This window comes from Embiotoca jacksoni, unplaced genomic scaffold (genome assembly GCF_022577435.1).
Source record: "Embiotoca jacksoni isolate LCO1_2020_lvr unplaced genomic scaffold, fEmbJac1.0.p SCAF_1, whole genome shotgun sequence".
Taxonomy (NCBI): Eukaryota; Metazoa; Chordata; class Actinopteri; family Embiotocidae; genus Embiotoca; species Embiotoca jacksoni.
In genome coordinates, this window is record NW_027185229.1 from 6,811,901 (window position 1) to 6,838,687 (window position 26,787).

A 26,787-nucleotide genomic window follows, 5' to 3' on the forward strand; every position below is an offset into this window, starting at 1 on the left:
AGTAAATGAAGTCCACCAGTGGAAACGGGAAATCCCAATCCCAGTTTTACCCGAAGATGAGTCTCATTCATTACCTGATGAACGAAGGACATCATGGAGCCAACTTGATATCTAATATTTAAGTTGACTGACATCGGACACTGCAGTCGAGTCCTCATTATGGAATCTGAAGAAAGCACAACAGGACTGTCCACAGCTGCGTTGGTGGCCATTGCCTGCAATACATTAGTTGCTGTGCTCCTCCTTCTACTCTGTGTCATTCTCTACAGAGCCTGCAGGGTCCCTTCCAGCCAAGAGCAGGAGCCAGAGCTGGCTCCCAGAGAGGCAGAAACCCAGCAGATGAACGAGCACAAGTACCTGTTGACCTCCTGACTGCAGAAGAATGAGTCAAATGTAGCAACAAGTGATGGCGTCGCTGTACTCCTCCCCAGAAAAGGGAATCCAGGAAATACTGGGAGTGACGGCAAGCAAAGTTAAGGCTTATCCTTCCTCGTTTTTAGAGTTAGCTGCCGCTTGAATGCTGGCGAGGTGGGGGGGGGGGTGTCACAAAGACAGCAAGGATGAATTGTGGTGGAAAAAGGACATTTTTAATAAGCAGCTATCACTGCAAATCTGGTCCTTGGTTTGACAAAGCGTTCAGGGGAATGCTGATGTCAATGTATGTTAAACACAAGCAGTATCAAGACAAAGACATTGTCACAATGATGAATGCAGGTTACACAGCGACTGAGACAAACGAATGTTCAGCACACAAAGAGCGGCTGGCCTGTTGTTAAAGGTTTCTAAATATATCCTCATATTTTATAAGGTGGACTGAAAAAAAGAAAAAGACTGTGTATTGCTGAGAACAGGAATTTGAGCCTGTGTGGAGTGAGTGTGTTGCTGTCACTAATACATTTCAGCGGACTGTGAGGCAGGGCGCCTTGCTGAGGGCGTTACATAAGGACTGAAGAGGCTTAGTTGAAATTTGTGTCCTCTTTAGTATGGCCCACTGACATCTGCGTCTGCGAGGGGTCACTCACTCTGGACTGAAACACAGGTTGTTCACATACAGACGGATTGATTCTAGGACTGACTCAGTGGAGTCCTACAGATCGTATACAGAAACTATCCACATCCCACTGCAAAGTAATAATACCAAACTATTTGACCTGTATCGCTGGTACTGCAGTCTCAGTCCCAGCAAGGCATGCTGTAGATTTTATGATTTGTATTTTAAACTTCACAAACTTCCAAACATTTAGCTGATATCCGAGTTACACTGAATAAAGAGTATAAAAGATACTCATGAAAATGTGGGTAATATAATCAGAGTAGGATTAGACATTTTCCACCAATGGCTTCAGTAGATTAAAATGCAATGCACTGATGAAACATAAATGAAGCTTCTATTTTCAGAGGAAACCACAAATAAAAGTACTCCATACCCTTTTGGGAGGTTTAGATGCAAGAAGCAGTGGAAACAGAACAAAGTAACTTGGAAACTCACTGAACTGATACATAGAAGTGGAATATTTCTCTGGAAATAAAGTGTTACGATAAAATAATGACCTGTGTACGAGAGGTACCCCTAAGAAATGGACCTCTTCGAACCAACACAAATGTAATACACGCAGCTACAACAATCCAGACATGTGAGATAGACATATCAGAAAGGCCTTTAACGAGCCGAGCAGTTGGCTGCTTCCTTTTACTGCAATACTGAGGTAAATGTGTAGCTGCATGTCATTACTACCAAATGGCAACAATCATTGGTTACATGTTGCATGAGAAAATGAGAAGATTAAGCAGTTATTTCCAACTGAACTTGTAGAAATAAATAAATGAATCACACATACGCGGGGAAAAGAAAATAGCTGTTTGTGTTCACAGAAAAATCTGAAGGGCAGAGGAGCTCACTGTGACAGAGTGAGAGAGAAAAAGTCTCGGGACACGTTGGCAACATAAGAGTATTAGAGCACTGAGTGGTACTTTACTGAGGGACAAGATCATTCAGAGAAAGAGAAATGAAGGGAGAGGCAGAATAAAGACATACACCACTACAAAGCAAAGATCTCCCTGTAGATGAGAAACTAAAAGGCTCCTAGATCCTCCCTGGACGGGTGCCCAGGACACAGTGTGCCAGCCAAGACAAGTTGTCTGGATGAGGCCCACAAGTGCTCAATCTATTACTCTAATATATCTTCACTTGCAGTGACTCTCCCCCCTTACTTTTTAGCTTAATCAACTTGTACACTTCTTATGGAATGGTTTTAATAAATCACTGCAGAAGAGGTCGGCCAAGTCATTGAAAGTCTAATGTTTCCTGGTTTATATGTATCAAGTACTGCATCACCAATAGATGCACTACAATTTGAATAAATAATTTATCCACCACTTATCTTAAATCAGCAGAAAACATTTTAATAAACATATACAAATTGTGTTTGTTATGCTGATGTTATTTAGTGCACGCACTGAACAAAAGGAGTGGGCTTTAATGAAGGAGAAGGAAAGATTGTACCATGTTGCTCTGCTGGACAGCGAAGCTGCCGTGGCTACATTAGATTGTGTTTTGCTGCGGTTCCTTCAGCAGACTGAGAAGCTTCTCCATCTTGGCTATCTCCACCTCTGGACCCTCAGACAGCTTCTGACCCTTCTTGCTCTACAAACACACACACACACACACACACACACACACACACACACACACACACACACACACACACACACACACACACACACACACACACACACACACACACACACACACACACGCAAACAGAGAGAGAAAGAGAAGAGAGAGAGAAATTACAAAGTGTTTATCAAGCACTGAAGGACACCAAGAACCCAGCAGGCAGGCAGTTAACAGGAGGACAACACAGCACAAGCACACAGAAACTGAAATGGATTCAAGGTGAGAATGTTTATATTATTCAATTACACAACAAGCTCTGTTCATCATATTGTGAAATGTCCTATGACGACATGGAGCCGATAGAACACAATCGCAAGGAGCAAATTCAAAGAGATCTTTAAAAGTTATGGTGTGAGTAGATTAAATCCTCCTGGATAGCTTCTACATAAGCATTCAATAAAGAAGCTCAACATTAGTTCTATTGAGCTGCAGCAGCTTGTTCCACCTGAGAAGATGTTCAGCAAGCTTAAGGTTATCAAAGCTCCTGTACAATTGTTATATACTTTTCTAATGCTGCTTTGAACTTTGATTTAAGAAGCCCAAAACAATTCTTTTGATTTAGATTAACTATCTTGACCAAGTATTAACATGTTAGACTGTTGAGCTTTAAGAGAGAACATACATGACAGATTTTACCGCTGAATTGTGAGAAACAATATTTTGATCTCTCTGTATGTCTTGTACATATGGTAAATTGACAATAAAGTTGACTTTGACTTTGAATTAATGCAAGTTTCATTTTCAACAATGAAGTAATTTGTGTTAAGTTGTCTCATGCGTTCAAAAAGTTTATGTAATCAGGAATTTGCTTGACCGCCCAGTTTCCATAAAGATATTCAAGATTATTTGATGCAGAAATCAAGAAAAGAGAGCAGTTAGAATTTTGTTTGGGTTTAACGAACCACACAGCTATAATAACATTACAAATAATATTTATAATGGTTGGCTACATTCACGTGTCATGTTGGTGATTCAGAAAAACATACAGTCAATTCCCTGGAACCAGAACTTCTGAATGGGTCTTCAGTGTTACATTAAAAAACATTAAACATTGTTGTAAAAAATTTAATCAAGTGAGTTAATTGCGTTTACTATGATCATCATGAAGCAGAAAAAAGTATAAAAAAAGCCAGCTTACACAAAAATGTATTAAAGCTTGTTGATGGACATCATATCCTGCTAATAGAAAAATAGCAAAGCTCATGAATTCTTGTTTAATAACAAAAACATACCACTGTTTACATTAAAAGTAAAAGCGTAATAATGTAGACAATATATTTTTCACCTTATTTCTTTTGAAATGGGACGCAGTGACTGTTGAATATTTAAAGGGTGCCTTCCCCGTCAGCACAGCGGTACAAATGACAGCTGATTTACTAACTCCTCCTTTGAAGCTTGAAAAATATATTTTCATATATTTCGGTGGAGCTATTCTGATATTTTGACATGGATACACAAAGGGCCTGATCAAAACCGACAGCTGTGTCCCTGAATAAATGAGCATCAAATCTTGATGCAACATAATATCTCTACAATGACTAGGACTAAATAAAGGTTTGTTCAGATTAGATAGAGGCTGACAGCACAAGAACCATCTCTTACAATTGATGAAACTTGAAAATCAATCGACATCATTGAAATGTACTGTTTAAAGATGTCAACCTGTGTTCTGATTTATTTGCTCAATTTTCGGTTTTTCCTTGCTGGTTAAATTAGCGCAACATTTAAAATCCAAACTTTGTCTGCAAGGTAATATGTGTAATATGGAGATGCATACAAATTCCCCCTTTGCTATAAGGACTACAATTTTGCATCTGCTCATTTTCTAGCAGCCTACACTGATGCAAATATAAATGCTTTTATGTAAGTTATATTCTGGGAAGCAATAATGATAAATACACTCATCAAAATCATAAAATATTTCAGAATGCTGCTTTTATACTGCAACTCTCATCTGGTGATTTGTCAACAAAGAAAAGAGAGAAAGCTGAAAAGAGAACAAATGAGATGAACACATTCATGCTGCACACAGCTGAACAGAGCAGTGTGTTGTGTTGAGCATCGGCAGGGTTCATCTGAGGCTCGTGTACATGCAAAGAGTAATAATAATTTGATGTGTCTAAAGTTTTCACTCATGCTCACCTTCAGGTACAATATACATATGATACAACTTGGTTTCAGACCTGAAAATTCAGCTCAAAATAATGAATGAAAAACTATTTGAGGAGCACCACAGCACAAAGCAAGACAAGTGGACTTGTTCATAGTACGACAGCCAAGAGGATGGACTGCCTTGTGAGCTGTATCAAATGCCCTTCAAATAGGTGGGTACATCACACTTGTGTTGTCACAGTTTGGCTGGCCGGGCCACTGTGCAATGTTCTGGATATATTAATTGGCCATCATGCGCATCGTGCTAGTTTTAGTGGGCTGATGGGCCGACTTTATGAGACATATTGTTGAAAGTGTTTGCTGTGGGTGTTTGTGCTTGATGCTTATTTGCCTCACTGGGTTCCAAAATGCTCTGAGCGCTGTCGGTGGGGCCGAACTGAGCAATTATTTCCCAATTGTACACTTTAGGGCTGCAGTCTGAGGTCACTAATGAGGTTGTGTGTGTGTGTGTGTGTGTGTGTATGTGTGTGTGTGTGTGTGTGTGTGTGTGTTTGTGTGTAAGTACGTGTGTGTTTGTGTGTGTGTTGCAATGCTGTATCCACACAAACTGTGGCTGAAGGAAAACTGTGTAGTGTGTATTGCGCCCAGGCTGTGCAGCCCATAGTGTTGCGTGTTGCAAAAATAAATGCATATTACTTAAATCATTACAATTTCTTCTAATTCACATGCACAACACAAATGAAAACTGGAGAGGCTGTAGCGCTGACTCTAAATGGACCCTGATTAAAGTGTTATGACTAATTGTGCCATTCGGTTTTCTTGGGTATTTGAAAGAACTGCTGTGATTAGTTCACGGCTCATTAACTGTAGTCCTCAGAGGCAATGAAGCTTTCAAGGACACATCAATTGTGAGTGGACCAAAGCAGTATTTTGTATAGCTGCAAGTTGGTGTGAACACAGATTTATGTATTTAAATGTTTTCTGTTGAGTCTGGGCCGTTTTGGACAATTTGACATAATGAGTGACAGGTAATATAAAGAGAGAGACTCCATGCATCACTACGGAAACCCTTGAACCCACAGCATTGAATTACATTTTTCAAGATAATTTTAAGAATGTTTTTTCAAAAAATAATCTTTGTTACAAATTACAATTGTTAATGCCTGGTGCACACTAGAGGATTTTCAAATCTTAACCGGTTTTAGTGACGGATTTAAAAATAAAAAAAATAAAAAAGTATATTCTAATCATTAGAATGCACAAACCAGATGATTCAGTCAACGAGCAAGACCACACACTTGGCATTGATACTAAACCATGTCAGAGTAGAGACTCCAGATCAAACGTGGATCAAACCTGAAGGTGGACCGATGTTGTTAGCTAGGTAACTAGCACCCAAAAACAAAGTAAGAGAAAAAAAACGGAGAATATAGTCGTGGCTTAGGAGACAGAATCAGCACAGCTTATACACTTTGCAGCACAAGCTGGAGATGAATTTGAAAAAAATGTTTTATTGTTGGTCTTGAACCGGGTGAGTGCAAGCTACTGCTACAAGTTAACGTTGTCGTTATGAGTTACACAAGTGAAGGGGGGCAGTGAAACCTGTGACCATTAGAACGGCAGCCATTTATACATTACCTGACCTTCCACAGCCAAGGAGATGCCGCTCCATATCCGGTCAGCTCTCTTTAATTTGCTAATGTGGGTTTCTGCTCGATATCCCCTTGCTGCTGCTTTCACACTGCAGGATTTCAAGTCTTCAATATCAAATGCATTTGCTATTTACAGTTCGAAATGGGGGAGACTCCAATCCAGTCAGTGACATTAAGATTATGTCTGGAAACATCTCGTACCATGGGATCATTTGGGGAGATATTCGGTGGAGACCAGCCTTGAACCTGAAATGCCCCCATGATTGCTGGGAGGAGCAAAACTGACCCCAAATTGTCCTAATTATTGCTAGTGTGAAGCGATTAGTGATGCTAATGATGGGTTGGGAATGGGATGGCATGTTATTTAGTGAAATTAGCATGAAGTCAGGACTCTGAATGAATGAATCATCTAAACTGCTTTCATTGACCTGGAACACTTGTTCAATGACCTGGAACACTTGGTCAATGAAAGCAGTTTATTATTCATGGCAGTCATGAATAATGAAAAAGTGCAGTCAGCATCCAGATTGTTCACAGATTTAAAGTAAAAGGAAAAAAATAAGTAGTACCAGTATAATAGCAACACTTGCAGAACAAACTTCTCAAAACTGAAACTGCTGTAGAGCCTTAACAATAAAACAAAGAGAGCAAACGTGGATGGGTAAAGCAGCAGCATTTAAAAAGGGAGGTTAATCGTCTTACTGCTTATAAAATAGCTTAAAACAGGTATAGCTCTTGGGTAAATTACCTCAAAGGATTCTGCTGTTAATGACCGTCTCTCTCTCGCATGTTAAGTTTCTTACCTTGGGCTTCTTGCGTAGGTTAGGAGAGAGTTTGAGGCTGGTGACATGGCCTCGATCATCACCCACTATGATGATGGGATGAATGGGATTGAACTCGATGTGAGTCAGCTTTGTCTTCTTTTTGTCCACCACCTGCTGCTGGCAGAGAGCCTGGTATTTGTTGACGTTGAGGTCAAAAACATGAACCTGGGAAAGAAGAGTCATCATACCAGTTAACGTGTTTATTTTGAACTGTTTTGACCCTCTGACTTAACTGACATTTCAGTTGTACGCTATTACAACAACACTGCGCGAGTCCCTCAATAAAAATCGTATAAAAAAACTAACCTCCATATTTGGTCTTGAGGATATAAGTGTTGAGGGCTAAATGTGTCATTACAGATGACTTTTTCCTATCCTGTGTGTGTTTTTTTTTTTTTTATTAACAGGAGAATAGTGGTGCACAATGCTCTGCAGGGATGCAAGTCTGACCATCTGGTGAAAGGAAGGGTGTTCCTAGTAATTCCATGAGTGTGTACTAGTAGTGCATGTGTATGCATGTGTTTCTTTGTGTATGCTGGCAGGACCAAGATGCTTACGATGATTTTATATGCATCTTTATCCAGAAGGAACAAGATCACAGGTATTCTTCTTCCACCCTAAGTGCATGTAGACAATCTGTCGACAACAAATGAGCCCACTGCAAAGCACAGCCCACTCCTTTTATCAGAGATGACTGTGCCTGGGCTGCTATGGTTCACACTGTTTATGTGTATCAGCACCACTCAAGGCATCATAGTCATCATTTGTAACCAATCATCATACTCCACCAGGGTATGACTTTTTGCAACCCCTTATGACTACAGTCATTAAACTACAGTGTTTTTGCTATTCATATATAAGCACTAATGTAACATTAGTCATGGTTGATTACAGTGCACACTGACTACATCTGTAATTCAGGCAAGTACTTGAAGCAGGCAGACATGTTACTGTATTGAATTTATGCCTATAATGTATAATTCATATTAGCATGAATACACAGCCACACATTATAATGTCTTTTCCTATTTTTAAATGTAATACTTTATCTAAAGGAGCTTTAGATACCAGTTGCCGTATTAAACAAGATTCTTAGAATCCTCTCAGAGAGCTCTTAACTTAGCCTAAAACATTTTAGCAAAGAGTCTGAGCTTGGGATTGATTTAGGAAACTTCTCACAGCAACTCTGAGCAAGCAAAGGACAGGAACCCTTATCTTAGTGAGGAGGTGTGGTTCACCCCTTTGCTATGTGTGACATCCTTTTATAAAATGTGATTGGTTGATCAAAGAAATCCACAATAATGGGCACAGAATGGACAGTGACATCCAGTGGAAATAAAATTAACTGCAGGCCAATACGAGATTGTGAAAGAGCTGTTTTTGTTTGTGTGATCACTGCTGGTGAAGACTGCTGATGAAGGCTGCGACAGACTCAAGTAATTTTTGTAGTTACCAAATATCTACGTGCTGCGATCACTTTCATTCCTGTGTTATTGTGTTGAGTGGGAGAAGTGATCGACCACAAACATCATCCCTGCACGATATCATTTTTAGTGTTTTATTAACATGCCGTCATTCAGCATTCGAAGTATATTTCTCTTACCTCACTGTACTTCCGCAATTTTCTCCACAAGTCAAGAAATTATTAAACTCTTAAAATCCTCCTCCATGCTCCTAATAGCTTTTTTCTTTTAAGGGCTAAGATGCTTTGTGAATACCTTTTATGTTTACAAGGATCTACTTCTAACTTTCAGGGGAAATTCTTAGAAAAATAAATGCAACTCTAAGAATTTTCATAGAATTTCGCCACTAGGAATAACTTTTAGTCTGAGGAATCTTTGTGAATAAGGTCCCAGATGTGCAAAGGATTAAATGCCTCCCAGAAAACTTAATTTAGGTAATATTTAGAATTAAAAGCCAAAGTGTTTTTATAACAGCACAAAATCATTGAGGCAAAATAAAACATTGCTTTGGGCTAATGTTGTTAAAGTATTAGATATAAAACTTGTACAAAATATGATGCTAAATTAAATATGTGGTAGTCGATGCGCAAAAAAAATTTAAGTGGAGCTGCACAAACAATACTACTAACTTCTAGGAATATTTCATCCTGACACTTTATTTCCTCGACAGCTAGCTCAGGCGGAGAAGCGGGGGAGGGACAGAATGAGGAGATATTTGTTTGCACCACACAACTTTGAGTCATTCTCGCACCTCAGTCTGCCTGGCAGGTCCTCATCCTTATGAACACGTGAGAACAAGCACACAAACACATACGCCATTGTGTCTCTGTCATTTTGAAGAATGGCAGCAGCAGCGGCGGCAGCGGCAGACCAGGTTGTCATCAACAGTTTGTGTACGTCAAGGAGCACGCAGCGCATGCTGAGTCACTCGAGCGCCGTCACACACTTGTCACCGAGAATGAGAAATGCACTGCACTGAAATCTCTATCCTGGGGAAGATTACGCCGATTGCCATCTGAGACTCCACCGCTGAATGTGAGAAAGCTGTCGACATTCAGTCATTCTTCAAGATCTGACGGTAAACAAATCTCAGGGAGAGTTTAGCCTTCACTCGTAATGAATGTAGAAAATATTATTTAGTGGGGATGGTTAAATCCATGTTAGGTTTATTTAAGATATCTCAAAATGTGTGATTGCAATAAATACTAGTATCACTAATCACTAATAACTGGTCGCCAAAGTGTAAACTATTTTTTGTCAAACACGTCACTAAAATCAGATTGGAATTATCTACTCAGTATTGAGATCTGCTCACTGAGAAAAAAAATGAATCAGCCACGCTGACCTTGACCAGTTTTATAATCTTGTCCTTCCTTTTGCTTTTCAAATTGTGCTTGTGAGATGTATGCCAGCTGATGAACTCTTAATGAGTTTTTTAATAGCTGCTGAAAACTGCTTTTGATCTAGTTTCAAAGAATAAATTAATATCCACATGAGACATACACTTTCTAGAAAAGTCATTTCAATCAATTTTTTCACCAAAAGATTTTCACAATTAAACAAAGTATTGATTTTCTGTATGTACTGCAGGATTCTACTTGTACACTATAACATAAGCATCTGATTTGTACACAGGATGTGAATTTGTTGGGAAATCTGATGTTTCCTCATTTGCATGTCTTATCAAGACTGATGCTTGGTTGAGGAATATTTAGCATAATGAAGGCGAGTATACTAGAGCGAGTCTTGTGGCGTCCTGTGGTGACTAAATGCTGATGTTGGAGAGGACAACACACACACACACACTATCACATAAGGCATCTCTCAAATTGCCCAGCTCTCATTCCCTCATTGTCATTCTCACTTGACTTCATTTGGCACACTGAACAGGAAATGTGTCAGACATAGCACTCTGGACTTTCACAGTGTGGCGCAGACTGTGAAGACAAACAGATGGGGACAGCTTGCAGCCATACTAAGAAAATATGTGGAGATAAGCAACACAGCATTCACTGAAATTACTTTTGGCTGGAATCAATAACTGCTGGCAGAGCAGGAAACCCCTTTGAGACGAGATACAATGTTTGAACAAACTTGATTGCCTGAGGCTATTCAGCAATAATCTCAGGCTTAGCCGGAGACCATAGCCAGCCAGGTTTAGCCAGCTGAGACTGTAGCTATTATTAAAAGGATATTAATTAGTTGGGTGGCAGGTGGTAGATGGTGCAGCTGTTTGTTATTTTGCATGTTCAGTCAGGCAAGTGTCAAGCTCATGTTGTCTTAGGTACACAGCAAATGTAAGGTGCCTGTAACAGCTGTTCAGACTAGCATCCTATAGGCCCTCATATGCAGGTCTGAAGCTGCTTGTATACTGTGATAAGCCAATATCAGTTGGAGCCATGAAAATATCTTGTACTTCACATGCAATTGCATTTTTTTTTAATCTAGTATCTTTAGATCATTAGTAATGTGTCCCTTTTTCTAGTCCTAGTTGTACAAAAAACAACAACATTTAAATAAACTTTTTAATACAATTAAGAGATATTTTCTATTCTTAGCTTATTATTAATGAATGCAGTCTGATTCAACACTCCTGCCAGGCATCCTACCTCCATCAGGGTTATTAAATGTTTTTGTTGAACCTGTTGTTGAATAAATTACATGGTCATTTTGGAACCTGTAGTTTGTGATGGTGTCGTATTGCACTGGACTGAAAGGTGTTATTAATATTTTGTCCACCGTTTGTATTTTAATGACATTGCTAAGTTGCACATTCTTACTGTCTTGGTGCAAAATCTGCATTCTTCCACTAAAAATAAAAAAAACCTGAAGTAGCTTGAACCAGAGTATTCTTAATGGATAATACAAAAATAGTTAGGAGCTGTTGAACTATCAGGTTATGCTGTGGGTTCCAAACTTAAGGAAGAATTTAGAAAGACTTACTGTTCCATCGATTGTCACAGCAGCAAAGACTGTGGAGGAGTAAGGAGCCCAGGCAACATCTCCAACGGGTGCTTTCAGGTCAAAGGTGAACATGGGAGTGCTGGAAAAACCCACCGACATATTAGGTCAGAAGAAACAGGAAATATCAAACTAATCATACTGCATGGACCGCAAAGTGTTCAATATGATGATTCATATAATTATACAAAGCTCCTCTGTATAACTGGAGTGGTTCACACAATCTATCCTAATATTTGATCTGTTCCTGGATAAAAAAAAAACAGTACTTGATTACTATAATCATAGTATTAGTTAGTAGACCTGTGACTTCTTTCCTACAAGTTTCCAGTAGTGGAGAACCATTAGTAGACTGTCATGTAACATCAGTTACAGCATGTCCAGATACCTGGTCTCATCAGAGCCTGGCACAGGAAACATATGGACTTCAAACAGAAGTTTCCAGCACACTGTTTCTTCACATTATTACTTTGTGAAACACCACAGGAAGCAAGATGAAGAAATGAATTACCGGGCACCTATGGGCCATCTTCAAATATTAAGGAGGGACCATGTGTCCAATTCACATTTGTGTGAGTTTGAAAGTGAAAGTGAGAGAGACAGACAAAGTAAAACTTTCAATAGATTGTATCTATAGAAACAAATAAGTACAGACTTGCATGTGTATAGAAAGCAATTTGCACCTGCAGTGTGTTCCTAACTGGTGTTTGATTTTTTTTAACGGCTGAACTAATTTAAAAACAACACCTGAAAAGGCCTTATGGGCACATTTTACAAGTGAAGCGGAGCTCAAAAGACACACACACACACACACACACACACACACACACACACACACACACACACACACACACACACACACGCACACACACACACACAAACACAGGTTGGTACACAGGGAATTAATAGTCATGGCGATATAAATACAGCATTATGTTGTCGTTACTATTCTGTAATCAACTTTTGCTACCCATTAGAGGTGAGTTACAAATGTCTTGCATCTTTTTCCTGCTAGAGAGCCTCTGAAAACCTGAAATAACGATTAAATATAAATATTATTTCACTGAACAAAATCACAAGAAACTGAAGAGTGCTGGATATTTTAAAATCAACAACTCAGATTGACTCAGATTGCCTGAATTTTTACGATCTATTTTGGTACATCTTGTATGACACTTACACATATGGAGTCACACTAGTTGTCAAGCTTCTACTTTTCACCCAACTTTGAGCTTCACAGGGAGAATGTAACACTGAGTATTTCATGTTTTCCCCCAGAGATTACACCCTCCTCTGCAAATATGCCCCAGCCACCCCGTGGGAGTCACTAGCATAGCAAGTACATGATCCCTCAACAGCCTCCAACTAGCCAACAATGCCAACTGTGCTTAATGGGACACCCAGTTAAGCCAGCAGTGACAGAGATTGAAACCTAGTCACTGTAATGGTGGGCGGGCGTAATAGTGCCACGTAACCCGGAAATCATAATTTTTTTTTCAACATGTACTACAACATGTTTGCGATGGACATGTGTTCGTATTTCTCAATAAATGAAATTACAATAATGTACAACTAGAAAAAACTGCACAGAAATGGAAACAACACTTGATGAAGGGAAACCAAACTTGACGACAAAATTCTACTAAAAAACTAAATAAAATAGAACCAAAAAAGAATGTTAACTTTTCAACTGTCCTACAACATGCAGTGTCTAGAGTTAAAATTATGCCACATCTACAGCAGATGCTGGTATTGCCTCTCTTACTTGATGATGTGGTTCCAGATCTTGACAGTCCAATCTGAACTGCAGGAGATGAAAACCTTTGGATGGAAGTGGTTCCACTTCACATTGTCCACTGGCATGCTGTGGGCATCATAGGTCTCCAGGTACTGGCTTGAGTAAGTCTTGGAGCACTACGGAATAAATGCAACATCTTAATTTTGACCAAGTGGGTGGTTAAAAAAACAACAACAATATGAGGTTTGAGACACCTACTGTGTTAGAGGATTAATGAGATGTCATGGTACAAACAAAACCAACTTACTGTTTAAGAAGTGGACCTATGTGCTTTCACGATACAATATATTAAAGCGCAATAAAGGTACATACAATGCAACAATTTACATAAATCCAAGCTTTCAACTACCTATAATAGATTTGTCTGAAAGTTTAACAAACAGCAGACTTAAAGGATTTGAAAACAACTGAAACTGATTTCTAACACACTAAGTGATTTCTCACAGCAGGTAAACATTAAACTGTCCAAAATCACAGATTGTTCACTCATCTGCTTCTAATGCAATATGCACTAAATGGCTTACTAAATAATGAGCAGTAAATTGACATTTTAGAGACTCACTTATTGTCATCACAAACAGCCGAGTGTCTAACAGTCATTTTGTCATCTCTTAAATATATGGAGCATTGCATCCTGGGATTGTGCGAAGTAAGAAGTGCACATGCTACAGATGCTGCTTTTTTAATTGCAATGCAGAATATCTGTTGTTATTTTTTGAGGGCAGTACCGTGGATCCATTTACACCAGAATTTAGATTCTCAAATAAAATGGTTGACAGTTCATTTTCTGTGCTATACAGTTAATAGGTGAGTGATTCCAGAGACAGTCATAATGTTGTTGGTGCTTAGATAAGTTCTGTTAGAGAACTTAAGTGGGTTGAAGAGAAACTGGTGAAGTTTGAAGCTGCACATGTGGCAACATGTTTTCTGACTCACTGCACCTTTGTTGGTACTTTAAATATCTGGTTATCGAGTAAAACAATTTGCCATTTATTCAGCCTAGGTAGGTCATTTTAAGTGTTTTCCCTTTTTTCATTGAGAAGGACATTTGCACACTAGGTGATATAGTTTAAAAGAGTGCAGTGGTTTGGTACACATCATGTTGGAGGACTTTCCAGAGACAGATCTTGAGCATTAGCATTCGCTCAGACAGTCTGAAGGTCGGACTAATCAGCGACCAGTGTCAGAGATTAAGTATGAAGATGTTGTAGTTGAGTGTTTTCTTCTAAATGTAGCCGCAGCAGTGGTAGAGTTTCAGCTGGTTTTGGCCACATTGATTGGTTAGAGATGATCCAATAGCCTCAAAATTAACCCAGAGGATTCCCTATGGAGTACCCCGACCTAAATATTCACACTGTGGATTTGGGTCATAAAGCTATAAAAACATTATAAATTTCAAAGGTCCCTCTAACACAACAGAAAACATGACACAACTGTTTTTACACACTAAGTAGTAGTATTCCTGACAAGGAAACATACAAAACAAAAGACATTACTTGGACAGAATTTGTAAAGTTACCTTGTGGAGAATCTAAAATTGCATACCTATATAATATACAGTGCATCCGGAAAGTATTCACAGCGCTTCACTTTTTCCACATTTTGTTATATTACAGCCTTATTCCAAAATGGATTAAATTCATTTTTTCCCTCAAAATTCTACACATAATACCCCATAATGACAATGTGAAATACATTTTTTTTTTTTTAATTTTTGCAAATCTATTAAAAATCAAAAATTAAAAAAATCACATGTACATAAGTATTCACAGCCTTTGCCATTACACTCAAAACTGAGCTCAGGTGCATCCTGTTTCCACTGATCATCCTTGAGATGTTTCTACAACTTGATTGGAATCCACCTGTGGTAAATTCAGTTGATTGGACATGATTTGGAAAGACACACACCGTCTATATAAGGTCCCACAGTTGACAGTGCATGTCAGAGCACAAACCAAGCCATGAAGTCCAAAGAATTGTCTGTAGACCTCCGAGACAGGATTGTATCGAGACACAGATCTGGGGAAGGGTACAGAAAAATTTCTGCAGCATTGAAGGTCCCAATGAGCACAGTGGCCTCCATCATCTGTAAATGGAAGAAGTTTGGAACCACCAGGACTCTTCCTAGAGTTGGCCGCCCAGCCAAACTGAGCGATCGGGGGAGAAGGGCCTTAGTCAGGGAGGTGACCAAGAACCCGATGGTCACTCTGACAGAGCTCCAACGTTGCTCTGTGAAGAGAGGAGAACCTTCCAGAAGGACAACCATCTCTGCAGCACTCCACCAAGCAGGCCTGGATGGTAGAGTGGCCAGACGGAAGCCACTCCTCAGTAAAAGGCACATGACAGCCCACCTGGAGTTTACCAAAAGGCATCTGAAGGACTGTCAGACCATGAGAAACTAAATTCTCTGGTCTGATGAAACAAAGATTGAACTCTTTGGCCTGAATGCCAAGTGTCATGTTTGGAGGAAACCAGGCAGCGCTCATCACCTGGCCAATACCATCTCTACGGTGAAGCATGGTGGTGGCAGCATCATGCTGTGGGGATGTTTTTCAGCGGCAGGAACTGGGAGACTAGTCAGGATGGAGGGAAAGATGAATGCAGCAATGTACAGAGACATCCTTGATGAAAACCTTCTCCAGAGCGCTCTGGACCTCAGACTGGGGCGAAGGTTCATGTTCCAACAGGACAACGACCCGAAGCACACAGCCAAGATAACAAAGGAATGGTTTCGGGACAACTCTGTGAATGTCCTTGAGAGGCCCAGGCAGAGCCCAGACTTGAACCTGATTAAACATCTCTGGAGAGACCTGAAAATGGCTGTGCACCGACGCTCCCCATCCAACCTGATGGAGCTTGAGAGGGCCTGCAAAGAAGAATGGGAGAAACTGCCCAAGAATAGGTGTGCCAAGCTTATAGCATCATACTCAAGAAGACTTGAGGCTGTAATTTCTGCCAAAGGTGCTTCAACAAAGTATTGAGCAAAGACTGTGAATACTTATGTACGTGTTATATTTTCGTTCTTTATTTTTAATAGATTTGCAAAAATTTTAAACAAACTATTTTGACTTTGTCATTATGGGATATTGCATGTAGAATTTTGAGGAAAAAAATGAATTTAATCCATTTTGGAATAAGGCTGTACCATAACAAAATGTGTAAAAAGTGAAGTGCTGTGAATACTTTCCAGATGCACTGTATATATAATATCTGGGCACGGCTTTCCATTGACAGATTATGAAAAAGTCTTGCTATAAGAATTAATGACACAAGCCAGGATAAAAACAGCTTTATGGCTTGTGGGGAGAGCTGTTGCATTTCTAAGCAATGACAGTTTGATATTGACCTACAGCGAGGTGAAAGATTCTTAATATGTCCTCTCCTGAGGATTCTGCGCCACTAAACCTTGAAGTGACAGGCATATTTTATCACACGTACTGGGCGTGTGTCAGCAAAACTGCCAAGAGATGTAGGCGAGTAAGGTGATTTTACTGGCTGACAGTAAAGATAGGAGTCCTCTTTCTACCTGTGCAAAAACGCACCATCAACTGTTTCCGAGTGTCTGGTTTCAACACGAAAATGCAATGAGTAAAATGAGTGGCATTTTATATTTTCATGGTCAAGAATTCTAAAGGAAGGAGATGAATCTTTAAGGGGTTCCTATATACTGTATTTCTATTGCTTATTAAAACATATTAAGTGGAAATGTAGTTAATTTAATCACTAATTATAGTATCTTAAAAACATTCATGTGCTCTATACCCGCTTTATCCTGAACAGGGTCACTTTGAGCGAAGGCAGGGTAAACCTTGGACAGGTCACCAGTCTGTCACAAAGCCAACACAATGAGATAGACAGAAACAAACACCATTCATGCGCTCATTCACACTTAAGGGCAATTTGTTTTTCAGAATCACCAATTAACCTGACATGCCTTTGGATGGTGGGAGGAAGCCGGAGTACCCGGAGGGGACCCACGCAGGCAAAGGGAGAACATGCGAACTCCACACAGAAAGGCCCCAGGCCTGGGATTGAACTTTCTCACTGAGGCAACAGTGCTAACCACTGCACCACTGTGCTGCCCATGTGCCATAAGAAATCATATCAAAATGGTAATTTCATCTTTTTCTGTATATATCATTTCAATGAAGTACAATGTGCCCCACTGCAATGGTACAGCTCTTTTATATGATTTAACTTGTATTTAGATGTCAATGACGTCAATGATGCTCTTTAGTGCTGGAGCCCTTGCTATATTAGGCGGGTGACATTTGCTGACAGATTAAATCACTTGTTGATTTTACTTGTTTCAGAATATATTCCTCAGGATGAAATGTTGACAATTAATTAATCATTACCACATGCACTTTCCAACATTGCCAGCGTGGGCACCAGCCTGTGTGTGTATTGACATTGAGGCACTTGAGTCTCAAGTCTCAATGGGCACCATGAGGATGAGAGAAGGAGGTGGGGGGCAGCCAAAAACTACCAGCTGTCTGTAGTGGACAGAGAGCGCCTCTGCTTAAAGAGACACATTAAATGCTAAATGCCGAACCTGAAGCACTCCCAACAGGCCACATGGACACACACACACACACACACACACACACACACACACACACACACACACACACACACACACACACACACACACGAAGGCAAAATTAATGGAAAATGTCTAGCTTATGTATCCTCTAGAGTACAACCGCAGCCAGATTTCTGTAAATGCCCCACAAACAAATTGATCTTCCATTTTCAGAGCAGATTCTGGGAGACAGTATAAAGCCCAAAGATTATATCATTTAGGGGTGGTCGAAAAAGGCAACATATTTTAGGTCTAAGGCTTTGCTAAACAACATCAGCAAAAGTTGCAGATACATTTTCAATGGTCATCCTAATTAACTAAACTAGGATAACCTCCATTTTGGTTATACCGCTGTAAAATATCTTATGTGCTAAAATTTATGAATTTGTTTTGTCTGTTTTCCTTTCTTTGTCTAACTACTTTTGTTCACTGTCATTAATATATATTTTGAGTGGGACCACAGTCATGACATCTTAACAGTGGATAATAATGTATACTACCAGCACTATCCCTTTTATTGCAGCTGTACCGAGACCCGACCCTGGATAAGCTTCAGAGAATGGATGGATGAAAGGACATAAATACAGGGCATATGTAGTGTCCACTGTAAAATGAGAACATGCGTTTTATCATTGGATCATTTGAAGAAAGTTTCAAGGTTCTGCCGAAATGATTTAATAGGCTCATGTTGACTGGCAGTCAGATCAACGATTGACAGCTAAATACACACAGCAGAATGTTTGAGTCCCCTCTTTCATTTAAAGTGACCTGTTTATGTTCCCTTTTGCACTATCCAGGGAGTCTGTATGCCATAACTGACTCCCGGCTCTTTTCTACACCAGAACTTCACTTGTGAATGTATATACAGTTAACGCATGTGCTTATTGGCAGTTGGTTTTGCTTTAACACATGAACAGCATTATTAGTTTTGGACAGTGAATGAGGGAGGGAGAAATGTTGCAGACTTACTAACAGTATGGTCAGTACATTGTCAAATGTACAACAATGCAGGTTAATGAAAACAGCTGGACTGTGAGATCAGTAACAGGCAATCAGATATGATGTGTAACTAATGACAACTGCTGGTAATGACAACATGACAATATGAAAACACAGATGATTGGCCAGCCTGTTTTTTGAATACCTACTCCTGTCAGATTGCTGAAAAAGTCAGTCTAGAATTAACATCATAATGCAAATTATACACAATTCATACTTAATGAAAACCACTGCTGTCGCCAGTTAAATTACTTTAATGCGATGATGTCTTATTAATTGACACTTTTTAAAACAGTTTTACCATTCTATATCGGCATGTTACGCAAATACTGCAATGTATTGCCATAGATGATTGTGCTGTATTGAGTATTATAGATTTGTCTATATCCTGTAAGTGTCTGGATGTTTCTGTATCATGAGTTATGCTGACAGAATAAGTTAGTCATGACAACATGCTTGATGTAATTTTAAAAGTGGCATCCAACCAAAACCCACATTGCAAAATCCATGAAACATACCTTGTATATTTTCCCCACCTCTGTGCCAACCACAAACAGATAGTCTATCTGTTTATGGAAGTCAAACGATGTACCACAAGCTGTGTAAAAGAAGCAACAAGCACTTAAATTAGACACACATCGTTACAGACACCAGTCTGATAAACAGGACTGAAGAAAATCAGAACTGATATCAGATAAATATTGTCCAGTACTTTTTATAATTTATAGCATTAAATAAGTGTTATAAGTACAATAACACGCTACATGAATAAAGCCTTACCAATTCTGGGTAGCTGTGCACCCTCCAGTCCCACAGAGACAAATCCATTCAGTGACAGTCTGATAATGTCTGTAAAAACCATCTCATTCTGCAATTATGGAAACACACAGTAGATATAAAAAAAAAAACACGAAAACAACTACAAATGTGAACTGACACAAACACGCTTATCCATAGCACGCACAAAAGCATCTAATTAGCCGCGTATAAGAGAGCAAGTTACAAACATAACATACTAACCTTGACTAGTGTCCAGGACACAACTCTGCCATCAGATGACACAGAAAAGAAATTGTGGTTGTTGTCCATGTCATCATTCTGCCAGCGCACCTGAACAAAAAATGTAAACACATGGACTTAAAACAAGAGTTTTAGATTGATTTGGATTCAAAATAATATCTGAAAAAGAAGACAGATTTATGTGAAATTTACTTTATTCTACAGAGCCTGAAATTCAGTATTAGGCTGTAGGGTAGTATTGTAACTCAGCATCACTGTATGCACAATGTTGGACAGTTTATTAGTCCACGTTCACTCCAAAATAAGTGGCTTGGGACAGCTTACAAAATGGAAAAACTTCCATGTGAAGGTATAAATGGATGGAGTGGCTGAAATTAGATTGAACAACATACACCCTGAACTCCTATTACTCTATCCTCCCCTGCCGTGTACCCTAATCTCACCTGCCAGACAGGGTCAGTGTGCTTGCCAGTCTTAGCTGTGCTCTTGTAAGCGGGCTCTTGTCCCTCCTTCTTCAGGTTGTAGACAGCCACACAGCCATCATAGAAGCCTACTGCCACCAGCTGGGAACGTTGCTCATGGATGTGGAGGCACAAGACGCCAGAATTGGTGGGGTAGACGTACTCTGGGAAGCCAGGGTTCTTCAATGTGTAGAAGAGAAGCATGCCATGTCCCTGTTTACTGAAGTCATCTAGACAGGAGAGAGAGATGAATGGATAATCGATTGAAAAAAAAAATCTGCTAAAAAAACAACAACATATGTTCTTCATAGTAAGTGAAAAAATACAAATGTTACTAGATCATATTAGATTCAACTAGTAAAGGTTTATTAATGGCTAACTATTCATAGAAAGTGACAATTACAAATGTGACTACATGAAATTAAAATCCTGTGTGAGATAGTTCTTAACTGCTCACTATCCTTTGTACTTACATGACCCCATGCCCACAGCAAACTGATCCTGATATTTCTTATTCCTGTTAAAGAAAGGTGACTCAATCAGTCCCCCTTCTCATGACAGCTACAGGGATATAAAATCACTCGAATACAATTACCATTCTGAGGAAATGTTAGCAGAGTTTATGAGCCAACCTACCAGCAGAGGGCAGTGACAGACAGTCTTTTGGCTTTGTCTTTGAACTTCCACAGAGGGAGCAGAGTGCCCTCCGGGTCCCGAAACTCATCGGAAGGATCCTCAAAGTATGCAAAATCTGAGGGAACATGAAAGGAGGATGACTAGAGGAGAAGGGAATGTGTTTGCTTAATTATCAAATGGCATTGTAGTGTATTATTTTGTCACAAGCCTTATTTAATAGAACATACCTAGTGCTATGTCGCCACACGTATTGTGATAAACTATTCGTTCACAGATCTTGGCCGCCTTGGCCACTCTTTTAAGTTCATCAATCTGTAACAGAAACATGATAAAATATTGGATGAAAACACTTTAAAAAAAACAACAACATACATTACACTGTTTTATTTTGGAATTGTTTTGATTCATGGTTAAGTTATCATAGACTAACATAAGAACCTGAAAATGATGGTAGAGCATTATCAGGAGTCCTGGGCAACTCATTTTGTTAGCTCTGAAGATACAATTATGGTATGGCAGCTATTAGTAGTGTATAAGTAGGATAATGTGTACGTAGCATATATCACAGCACTATATCAGACATAAATAGGAAAAATGGAAATATTAGACACGTTAAGTAGAGCCTGACTAATATATTGGTCAGACAGTTTTATCTGCCAATGTTGGCCTGTCACAGGTATATCGGTATCAGCATATACTGTATGTAGGCCGCAAAAACGTTCTATTTCTATTTGTGTTTTATAACAGTTATTTTGAATTATTAAACACCAAGTGGAGTTTACCGTTTCACTGTTTTGGTGCACTGATGTCACTGTGGACAATAAACTGTCAAATATCCAGCCTCCATCTTTGTCACGAGCATTCAATAACCACATTTAAGGGTTTATTGCAAAAAATGTGTTTTATATTTATTCGTGTGTGCATGTGTGTGCATGTGTGATATAACAATATCAGAATTTCTTTACTCCCTATCTCGCTATTAGCCCTAAAACTCCGGCATCAGTCGGGCTGTGATGATAAGTTTAGGCTAGACAGTTGGTCAGCAGTCGGTTTACCTGACCATCCATCAGCACCAGCTTCTTCTTGCTTTTGTCATCATCCTTCTTTGTTGTGACTTTCTGCTTCTCTTTATTTTTTTCTTGTTTCTGTAGCTCTTCGTGGTACGCATCATAGATCACCCACTGCAGAGAGAACAGAGTTATTACTGTCATCCCAAGTGAACAAAAACGGGACAAAACAAGACTGGTGAAAACATATCTTTTAAATAAGTGAGAGAATTTACTACCTGATTAGAAGTGGAAGAGAAGGTGCTGCGTTGAGGAGGTTCAGTCTGGCAGCTTCTTTCCTACAGCGGAAATAAAAATGATTTTTCTGAAAATTGAGGCGACTAATAATAAACTACAGCAGATAAAATAAGTATTGAACACGTCACCATTTTTCTCAGTAAATATATTTGCAGAGGTGCTGTTGGCATGAAAATTTCACCAGATGTTCGTAACAACCCAAGTAATTCATACATACAAAGAAACCAAAACAAATACATTCAGAAATCAAGTTATGTGTAATACTGTGAAATGACACGGAAAAAGTATTGAACACGCTTACTGATATTTATTTAATACTTTGTACAAAAGCCTTGTTGGTAATGACAGCTTCAAGACACCTCCTGTGTGGAGAAACTTGTCATATGCATTGTTCAGGTGTGATTTTGGCCGATTCTTCCACACAAACAGTCTTCAAATCTTGAAGGTTCAGTGGGCCTCTTCTATGAACTCTGATCTTCATTTCTTTCCATAGATTTTCAATTGGATTCAAGTCAGGTGATTGGCTGGGCCATTCCAGCAGCTTTATTTTCTTTCTCTGAAACCAATTGAGAGTTTCCTTGGCTGCGTGTTTGGGATCATTGTCTTGCAGAAATGTCCACCCTCGTTTTATCTTCATCATTTGGTAGATGGCAGCAGATTTTTATCAAGAATTTCTCTGTACATTTTTCCATTCATCCTTCCTTCAATTATGTGAAGTTTGCCAGTACCGTATGCTGAAAGCAGCCCCACACCATGATGTTCTCACCTCCAAACTTCACTGTTGGTCTGGTGTTTTTAGGGTGATGTGCAGTGCCATTTGTCCTCCAAACATGGTGTGTGGCATCCAAAGAGTTTAATTTTGCTCTCATCTGACCAGACTATATTCTCCCAGTATTTCACAGGCTTGTCCAAATGTTGTGCAGCAAACTTTAAACGAGCTTAAACATGCTTTTTCTTCAGCAATGGAGTCTTGCGTGGTGAATGTGCATACAGGCCGTGGCGGTTGAGTGCATTACTTATTGTTTTCTTTGAAACAATTGTACCTGCTAATTCCAGGTCTTTCTGAAGCGCTCCACAAGTGGTCCTTGGCTCTTGGACAACTCTTCTGATAATTCTTTTCACTCCTCTGTCAGAAATCTTGCAAAGAGCACCTGGTCATGGCCAGTTTATGGTGAAATGATGTTCTTTCCACTTCCAGATTATGGCCCCAACAGTGCTCACTGGAACATTCAGAAGTTTAGGAATGCATCTGCAACCAATGCCATCAGTATGTTTTGCAACAATAAGGTTGCGAAGGTCTTGAGTGAGCTCTTTGCTTTTACCCATCATGAGATGTTTCTTGTGTGACACCTTGGTAATGAGACACCTTTTTATAGGCCATCAGTTGGGACTGAACCAGCTGATATTAATTTGCACTGACAAGGGGCTGGATTGCTTTCTATTTACTGATAGATTTCAGCTGTTGTCTTGACTTTCCATGCCTTTTTGCACCTTCCTTTGTTCATGGTTTCAATACTTTTTCCCTGTCTAATTTCACATTATTACACATAACTTAATTTCTGAACTTATTTGTTTTGGTTTCTTTGTATGTATGAATTACTTGGGTTGTTACCAATATCTGGTGAAAATTTCATGTCAATAGCACCTTTGCAAATATATTTACTGAGAAAAATGGTGATGTGTTCAATACTTATTTTACCTGCTGTATATACCTATCAATACTGTGTTTTAAATGCACTTCAACATCAAAACCTTCCATCTGTAAATATCAGAGATCTCAACAATTATGCAGAACACTGGCAATGTAGCGCCTTCCTACCCTCAGTGGATTATTGAGAGTCTGGGAGGCCCTCTCACTGAAGTTAAACTGATTGGTAACTTTCAGCTCTTTCTTGATAGTTTTGGAGGCAACGCTGTCCTCCTCTCCAGCTTCCTCCACCTCCCCGCCATCCTCTACAGGTGTAGCCTGGGAAAAACTAACAATTAGAGGTTTGTCTTCAAACTCTTGACCTATTTACATTTTGAAGAACTGTTGACTGTTGAAATGAAATGCAAAACATTGCCCAGCACCAACCAGTGGTCTGATTTCAGTTTTAAAAAAAAAAAGACATTTTACCGGGGTCTCTGTTTTCTCCTCATCACATTCTGCTTCAGTGTCAATTGTTGCATTCCCTGGACACGTTAGAAAAATTACATCATAATTGACAGTGAAGAAAATGAACATTTTACAGGCAGACTCTGGACACATCTTGAATTTCATGGCTCAAGTTGAAATTGACATCTTGTGGCACCAGTTATGTACTACACCAGGGAAAAAACAACACAACATGCTGTAAAAAGAACCTCTGGAACATGATCTGGAGTTTTTATGGTTTATGTTTGGTTTATGTTTTTGTAAACAGAGAACAGTATTCGACTGGTCTTTAACCTCCGAAATTCACTCACACTACTCCGCTCCTCCGCTCCCTTCACTGGTTACCAGTAGCTGCCCGCATCCGTTTCAAAACATTGGTACTTGCGTACTGTGCTGCGAACAGATCGGGTCCAGTCTACATCCAGGACATGGTCAAACCCTACATCCCAGCCCGCTCCCTCCGCTCTGCTTTGACCAATCAGCTTGTTGCTCCCTCACTGCGAGCTAAACACTCTACAAAATCACGACTGTTTGCTGTCCTGGCTCCTAAATGGTGGAATGAGCTCCCCGCCGACATCAGGACAGCGGAAACTCTGTACATCTTCCGCCGCAAACTAAAAACACACCTCTTCCGACTTTACCTTGAACAGTAGAACTTTAGTAGCATTTAAAATGGCACTTACTGATAGAACTTTGTAGTTTGGCTTTCTTGAAGAAATTGTATTTTCTTGATTCCTGTTGTTCTGGGTTTTGTACCCTCATGGTTGAAATGCACTTATTGTAAGTCGCTTTGGATAAAAGCGTCAGCTAAATGAAATGTAATGTATTGTAGAACATTTCAGTAGCTACCTTCAGTAAGACTGTCTCTGACCCTCAGTCTACGGGCCTCATCAGAATCTTTATGCAAAAGGCCGCCATCCAACTCAAAGAGAACAGCCATCTGATCCATGACAAGCGTCGGCTTGAAGGAACGTTCCTGAGAAAAACAAAAAAATTGCTAATCTACAGTACCTTAATTTGATATGAGGTGGCTTCAACATTGCAGTCATGCTTGCATCTGGATGTAACTGCTTTACCTTGAAGCTGTAGCGGACAATATTTTGAGGGGCATGTGGGTTGTTTGCAGTCAGGATCCTCGTGATTTCTTCTTTCAGCTCCTAGTCATATCAAATTTAGATAAAGCAGAGAGCATAAAAATGTACGTATGCCTGACTAACTTGGCAGAGGTGTTGATTACAAGGACATTGAACTAAATGATAACAATTTTAAGAAAACTGAATGAAGCAGAACAGCAGCAAACTCTGAGACTATTCCCTCGACTCAACCCGTCTGATTCTTAAACTTGAGAAGTGAACATTCCCATCCTTCACTTACAGCCTCAGTGAGGTCCACTTGATCTGGAGGCTTGGTGACACCTTCTCCATGAAACCACTCTTCCCCTCCATCACCCAGCTCCACAGCCTCTTCCTCATCCTGTAATGTCATATAAAGAAGCGATTTATTATGTCTTAAATAAATGGGGAACAGCATTATGTTGTACTTGCACAAGTCTCTCGTTTTTCTCCCTCCTGTAACAAAATGTCAAAATTCAAAACTTAGCAATTTCTTTAATTTGTTTTGGGAAGTACACCATTGCCTGTGTATAAAAGTTGACATAGCTTCTGGTGCTGTGTTCCAAATGACATACTTATCTTAGTACACATACAAATAGTACTCTTACATGTTAGGACTCTTGCTTGTGTAGTGCAGGAATTTTGACAGGGTTCACCCACCTTTTTCTTACCGGCTGCTTTGGTTGACTTCACACCAGATACCTTTTGAACAGTTGAGGCCTACATCAAAACAAAGGACAGAAAACTTAATGGTTAGCTGTAGTATTAAGGGCACATTAATACGTTAACAGTAGTCTACTCATACTTAGTGCGTCATGAATTTGCCACTTAGCTAAATTACACTAGCTCAAATTAATTGGCAGTTACCTTTCTTGCATATGCTGCGGCGTTACTTTTAGGCACGGACATTGCGTAAAGAGTCTCTTCTTTAAATCTCAACTAACAGTATAACTTGTTAAAACTGTTTTTCCGACACAAAGTGAAAAAAAAAACAAGTTTTAAATGGCTAAAAACAAAGAAGATATTTACTCCACGGCATGTGCCTGCTG

General features: G+C 39.5%; 1 protein-coding gene across 1 annotated transcript; it reads right to left on the reverse strand.

The window, feature by feature from the left end:
* Window positions 1-308: 308 nt before the first annotated feature.
* dnai1.2 (dynein, axonemal, intermediate chain 1, paralog 2) lies at window positions 309-26,724 on the reverse strand. Its single transcript, XM_069158465.1, has 20 exons — window positions 26,606-26,724; window positions 26,399-26,458; window positions 26,001-26,099; window positions 25,703-25,783; window positions 25,476-25,602; window positions 24,609-24,664; window positions 24,312-24,458; window positions 22,474-22,533; window positions 22,244-22,369; window positions 21,416-21,500; window positions 21,189-21,303; window positions 21,026-21,069; window positions 20,535-20,782; window positions 20,092-20,181; window positions 19,852-19,939; window positions 19,590-19,669; window positions 13,455-13,603; window positions 11,672-11,771; window positions 7,245-7,430; window positions 309-2,644 (listed from the first exon to the last, which is right to left on the reverse strand). The coding sequence occupies exons 1-20, from the start codon at window positions 26,645-26,647 to the stop codon at window positions 2,543-2,545; spliced, it is 2,085 nt and encodes a 694-aa protein (XP_069014566.1). The 5' UTR covers window positions 26,648-26,724; the 3' UTR covers window positions 309-2,542.
* Window positions 26,725-26,787: the final 63 nt, after the last annotated feature.

Coding starts and splice junctions, on each gene's coding strand:
- dnai1.2 (XM_069158465.1), bottom strand. CDS start 26,647: ATGTCCGTGCCTAAAAGTAACGCCGCAGCATATGCAAGAAAG. Junction 24,459..24,608: donor AGGAGAAAACAGAGACCCCG/GTAAAATGTCTT, acceptor AGTTTTTCCCAG/GCTACACCTGTAGAGGATGG. Junction 2,645..7,244: donor ACCTACGCAAGAAGCCCAAG/GTAAGAAACTTA, acceptor GTGTGTTTGTAG/AGCAAGAAGGGTCAGAAGCT.